Source organism: Branchiostoma floridae, unplaced genomic scaffold (assembly GCF_000003815.2).
Source record: "Branchiostoma floridae strain S238N-H82 unplaced genomic scaffold, Bfl_VNyyK Sc7u5tJ_1421, whole genome shotgun sequence".
Classification (NCBI taxonomy): Eukaryota; Metazoa; Chordata; class Leptocardii; order Amphioxiformes; family Branchiostomatidae; genus Branchiostoma; species Branchiostoma floridae.
In genome coordinates, this window is record NW_023365714.1 from 461,915 (window position 1) to 468,450 (window position 6,536).

The 6,536-nt window shown below is 43.3% G+C and overlaps 1 protein-coding gene across 1 annotated transcript in view; it reads left to right on the forward strand.

Annotated features, from left to right (window-relative positions):
- Positions 1 to 2,823: 2,823 nt before the first annotated feature.
- Positions 2,824 to 6,536, forward strand: part of LOC118407543 — a 7,150-nt gene continuing 3,437 nt past the window's right edge. The window contains exons 1-4 of the mRNA XM_035808020.1: positions 2,824 to 3,050; positions 4,063 to 4,414; positions 4,716 to 4,799; positions 5,949 to 5,999. Coding sequence (XP_035663913.1) covers positions 4,081 to 4,414; positions 4,716 to 4,799; positions 5,949 to 5,999 — 469 coding nt within the window. The 5' untranslated portion in view covers positions 2,824 to 3,050; positions 4,063 to 4,080. The remainder of the gene's footprint in view (positions 3,051 to 4,062; positions 4,415 to 4,715; positions 4,800 to 5,948; positions 6,000 to 6,536) is intronic.

A 6,536-nucleotide genomic window follows, 5' to 3' on the forward strand; every position in this document is an offset into this window, starting at 1 on the left:
CTAGTGATACAGAGGACATATATCAGCACTGTAACTAGACACTAGTGATACAGAGGACATATATCAGCACTGAAACTAGACACTAGTGATACGGAGGACATATATCAGCACTGTAACTAGACACTAGTGATACAGGGGACATATATCAGCACTGTAACTAGACACTAGTGATACGGAGGACATATATCAGCACTGTAACAAGACACTAGTGATACAGAGGACATATATCAGCACTGTTACTAGACACTAGTGATACAGAGGACATATATCAGCACTGAAACTAGACACTAGTGATACGGAGGACATATATCAGCACTGTAACTAGACACTAGTGATACAGGGGACATATATCAGCACTGTAACTAGACACTAGTGATACGGAGGACATATATCAGCACTGTAACAAGACACTAGTGATACAGAGGACATATATCAGCACTGTAACTAGACACTAGTGATACAGAGGACATATATCATCACTGTAACTAGACACTAGTGATACGGAGGACATATATCAGCACTGTAACAAGACACTAGTGATACAGAGGACATATATCATCACTGTAACTAGACACTAGTGATACGGAGGACATATATCAGCACTGTAACAAGACACTAGTGATACAGAGGACATATATCAGCCCTGTAACTAGACACTAGTGATACAGAGGACATATATCAGCACTGTAACTGGACACTAGTGATACAGAGGAGTATGTTGCCACAGAAACGTTTGTTCTTATTTTCTAAGACTGAAGACATTAACACAGTGACTCCATGATGGCGCCAGCCTGATACTCTGTCACAGTGTTGTGTTATGGAAACTTGTTGCCAGGGTTTTGGGCATCTGAATTGTTTACATCATTTACAACCAATTCTTATATCTAACTGGGTTGGTTGGTTGGTAGGTTGATTGGCTTCAATTTCAAGAATCTGTGACCAACGTCTCATTGGCTGCAATAACAATGATTGACCAATCCAAGCAATGATTTAGATGCCCTTAATCTAGCTGTGTCCTTTTCCTTATTACTTTATCTAATGTATATGTATACCTTATGTACGCATTCTAGCAGCTAAAACATGATATCAACATGTGGCAAGCGGTCAGCTCAAGAAGAGTTAATTTCTATAACTGAATAAACAAATCTGAAATCTATTCATTTTCTTTCTTTATTCAATAACAAATAACAACGACAATGTGGCACTGCACTCAAGTTTGACAACTTATTTTAACAGCGCCACATAACAAAATACAAATGTATTAATGAACTTAGGACATGTTATCAAGGTTTACACGATGACCAACTAAATCTACAAGATTGCCGAAAAATTCCGATCTCTGATGAATATATAATGCACAATGAAGCATTAAGTGTAATACAGATTCGCAACGACACCCGCATCTACAGGAGCCACTGAGAGACAATCCTCGGATGAACAGACTTTGATTGAGAGCGCAGCTGTAACGAGGGCCAGGATCATAGTGTGGGAGACGGATGGAACGTACTAATTTAATTAGGTATTACAAGGCTCGCATACAAATGTCAATGATATGTGAATCATGTTTGGATAGTTCTTATGGTAATATAATGCCATATATAGGCACAGGAACAGCTGAAACGTTTTCTTCCTATAGCTTTATATCCGAGAATCTTAGCAACTAACAGGAGACTGACTTGTAGCAACTGTACAACACCAGTTTGTAGTACTTCTAACTGACAACATTAAGTTATACAGAAATAAGCATCAGCGTATTTAATACAGAAGAGGAGTGTCGGCGACTCCGGTGTGAACCTGCCCCAGCGCCCTCTGATCAGAAAGTGCGGGGCTCCGGCCGGGCTGGACTTCTTCGGTATTTTTTCTGAGGGGGGGGGGGGCAATTATCTGGGTAAAGCCGGAGCTGATTGGACGGTCAAAGGCGCACCTACTGCCGACGACAGTATACCTTTGTCACACCCAGCAAACACCCTTAAGGTACGTTGTTATCACGCAACAAGGGGACTGAGTTGTCGGGTAATGAACCGAAAGGACTCTGCCCAATTTTGCTGCAAGGTCACCGCTCTTAATGCATGGTGAACTGCTGTACATTCACACTGCAGAATACTGGAAACTGAACAGGACTTCTTTTCAAGACAGAGAATGTTCTTTTTTAATATGTATTGTTTATGTGTTTGTCAGCAGGGCTAGCCCTTTGTAATAGCCATAGGCTAGTTGGGCAGCCCTGGCTGTGTGTTCGTTGCAGCCAAACCAATAAATAAATAAATAAATAAAGACGGAGAAACGAGGACATACTTATACATCCGGGCGCTCCAGCTATCCCTAAGCAAAGACGCTGGGCGATATGAGCTTTCTGGCACGTTTGACCAATTGATGACGTCACTAGTCCGTAATACCATGTGTCAGTAGTTCACGTGTCTGTAATTCTCGCGAGCTTATGTTTGATCCGTTTATACCTTAGTGTTGAAAAAAGTTCAGCATTGTATAATGATTTCTAACCGAGTAAACACAATAGCATGGCGAATTAGCTGAGAATGGGAGTCGTTCGACCATAAGTTCATTTGAGCAAAACCAGCAACTAACATGCGAGCTGATGGTTCCATGGGTTTTTATCTGCTAACATTATTTCTTTCCTTTAGTTCGTCAGGATAATAGATGTGTCGCCATTTTTTTTAGGTTTACAAGACAATTTTAAGTTGGAGTATTGGGCCAAAATCTGACAAAGCCGATTTGGTTCATTACCTTCAAGACTACTTGATCACCTCGTTGCGTGATAACAACATACCTTAAGGGTGTTTGCTGGGTGTGACAAAGGTCTACTGCAGGTCGGCAGTAGGTGCGCCTTTGACCGTCCAATCAGCTCCAGCTTTACCCAGATAATTGAGGCACCCCAAAATACCGAAGAAGTCCAGCCCGGCCGGAGCCCCGCACTTTCTGGTCGGAGGGCGCTGCGGCAGGTTCACACCGGAGTCACTTCAGGGTTCCTCCCGATAAACCCGCTTCACAGTCACGGTGCGACATCTCGCTACCCGCTCTAACCACAGCAAACACAGGTAAAACACGTTCTGCGTGATTCTGGTGGTCAAATGATGTTTTGCTGTTCAGTTATAGTTTTGCGGCAAATTTTTTTACCTTAGTCCAAATTTACCTAAACGAGCCACCGATCGTCGCATTTTACGCTTTTGGTCCACTTACCCACAAAAGTCTTTTTCGCCTTTTTAGCTGACCAGGCCCAAGTTATAAGATCGTCTGTTAAATGTGTAAATGTGTAAGATAATGAAGTTAAATGATAAGACTAAGTCACTGAGTGTTTTGTTGAATTGCTACGTGGACGCCTATTTCTTGAATTTCGCTTATCCGATGGATCCAAAACCAGTGAACTAACTTCCAGGAGACTAGATGGGATCATGTTGCAAAGGTAACAAGGTGCCAATCAAATTGGAGGTTTGTCCAATAAGAACAGCAAGATCGGTACACGTGACCACATGGGGGCGGGGCTTCGGCACGCTCGGTGGCCCGACCGGTTTCTGAGGTGTGACAAAAGAACAGCTCACAGCCTCCGGCAGAAATGGTGGCCGCTGGACCAAAGGTCGCGCGTCTTTAAAATACCACGAGAAAAACAAACTGTTCTCCAACTCAAGACGTTTCCCCACCTGAATCTTTAAGATAAAGTGAGAAAAACAAATAAATTGTTCTCCAGCTCAAGAAGTTTCCCCACCGGTGTCTTTAGAATATAATGTGAAAAATAAACTATACTCCAACTCAAGAAGTTTTCCAACCGGAGTCTTCAAAATACGTTGACAACTTAATGACAAGTAAGCAAACTAGCCCTCCTTCAACATGTAGAACATACAGTAGCCCGGAGACAGAGTTAAAGGAGCTTCTGCGTGCCTTTTCCGCGAAAGCTTTACCATTTATCGCAGTAGCTTTAATTCTGACTAGACTTTGTCTAAATCCCTTCGCTCGTCAATTCCTTTTGCCCGGATGTTTTTCCGTGCATTTATGGAGTGGACATTTTAAGAACAATATTGAACCCTTGTGCTTGGGCGTTGATGTTATCCACAGGACTGTTCAGGCCGGACCATGAGAGTCTCCGTGCTCATGACGATGGGGCTGGTGGCCCTGCTCGGGACCGGTCGGTTCTTCGCAGCTGGAGACAACAGCGACGGGCCCAGTGCCTTGGAGGAGGAACTGGAACATCTGTTGGAGGAACTGGACGGGCCCAGCACCTTGAAGGAGGAACTGGACGGGTCCAGCACCTTGGAGGAGGAACTAGACAGGTCCAGCACCTTGGAGGAGGAACTGGACGGGTCCAGCACCTTGGAGGAGGAACTGGACGGGTCCAGCACCTTGGAGGAGGAACTGGACCAAGTGTTGGAGGAACTGGCTGTCGTCCAGAAGGAGTTGGAGTCGAAAGGTGAGATATAAACGCACCTCTTACTGCTTTGATACGCGCCTTGCTTCATCAATATTTATTTTGTTTTACTTGGTTTCCTTAGTTCTCACTACTTAAGTGATCTTTGTTTTAGGGATGACGAATAGCATGTAGAAGAAAAACGTCCTGCTTGAATAGACCATTTTGGATGAATGAATCATTTGTTTCATATAAAGCTATGATTTAAAAAATTGAAACGGGTTAAGCCCATGCTTTTTATATGTTGTTTTTTTACTGTGTTTCTTTTGTTGTCTTTATGTGTGTTTTATTGATTGGTTGGCAGTTGGAGACAACAGCGCTGGTCCCAACACCCTGGAGGATGAACTGGGTTATGACGCTATCGTGCAGAGGGAGCTGGAGTTGAAAGGTCAGTTATGACGGCTCTGTTCCGGCTTTATGACGCTTAACCTGTAACATTGTGTGGCCATAAACCGCATGTACGTACTGCAGTTTCCCCGCTCCCATAGAAACTACGCTTAACGTGTAACATTGTGTGGCCATAAACCACATGTACTTACTGCAGTTTCCCCGCTCCCATGGAAACTACGCTTAACGTGTAATATTGTGTGGCCATAAACCGCATGTACGTACTGCAGTTTCCCCGCTCCCATAGAAACTACGCTTAACGTGTAAGATTGTGTGGCCATAAACCACATGTACGCACTGCAGTTTCCCAGTTCCCATACAAACTACGCTTAACGTGTAACATTGTGTGGCCATAAACCACATGTACTTACTGCAGTTTCCCCGCTCCCATACAAACTACGCTTAACGTGTAATATTGTGTGGCCATAAACTGCATGTACGTACTGCAGTTTCGCCGCTCCCGAACAAACTACGCTTAACGTGTAATATTGTGTGGCCATAAACCACATGTACGTACTGCAGTTTCCCCGCTCCCATACAAACTACGCTTAACGTGTAAGATTGTGTGGCCATAAACCACATGTACGTACTGCAGTTTCCCCGCTCCCATACAAACTACGCTTAACGTGTAACATTGTGTGGCCATAAACCACATGTACGTACTGCAGTTTCCCCGCTCCCATACAAACTACGCTTAACGTGTAACATTGTGTAGCCATAAACCACATGTACGCACTGCAGTTTCCCCGCTCCCATACAAACTACGCTTAACGTGTAATATTGTGTGGCCAGAAACCGCATGTACGCACTGCAGTTTCCCCGGTCCCATACAAACTACGCTTAACGTGTAATATTGTGTGGCCATAAACCACATGTACGTTCTGCAGTTTCCCCGCTCCAATAGAAACTTTGTAAAGCATAGCAAATGGGCACCAGACTTAAGAATTGCATGCAACTAGCTCTATTCGAATATCTATTCTACATTTGCTGACCCACTGAAGATATATCTTGCTCAAAGTTTCTCCTTCAAGTTACTGCCTGCTTAAAACGTCAAAGATGCCACCGACTATACAGATACTCTCCCATCGTACGGTTAGAGAAGTTTGCAATTCTTCTGAGGTAGTTGAAAAATGATATTAATATTTTTTAGACGATGACATCAAAATGGCGGAAGATGGAGATGAAATGTCCCGACTACCCGGTAATATTCTTGCTTTTCCAACATTTGCTTTTTACTTGGTTCCCACTAGTAAAGTGATCTTTGTTTTAGGGTTGATGAATAGTATGTAGAACAAAAACGTCCCGCGTGAATGGAACATTTCTTGATGAGTAAGTCATTAGTTTCGTGTAAATCTATGATTTCAGAATTTGTGGTTCTTTTTTTCATTGGTCGATCTGTCTGTCTGTCTGCCTGTCTGTTTGTCTGTCTGCCTGTCTGTCTGTCTGCCTGTCTGTCTGCCTGTCTGTCTGTCTGCCTGTCTGTCGGTTGGAGAGTAATTTCTTTCTTTTGTGATTCGTGGGACAATTTTACAATCATTAAATGACGTAGCTTCTTCATGGGTCATAAGTGGATTTGGAATGCAACGTAACACATGAACACGGGTACATGTGATCCTATGCTTTTTATGCATAATGTGAGGCCTTCTGTCTACATCTACAAATAGAATAGCAAATCTGCACATGTACACCCTATCGGAGCGTCAGTTATTGTTATTGTTATTGGTTGGGCCGGCTACTC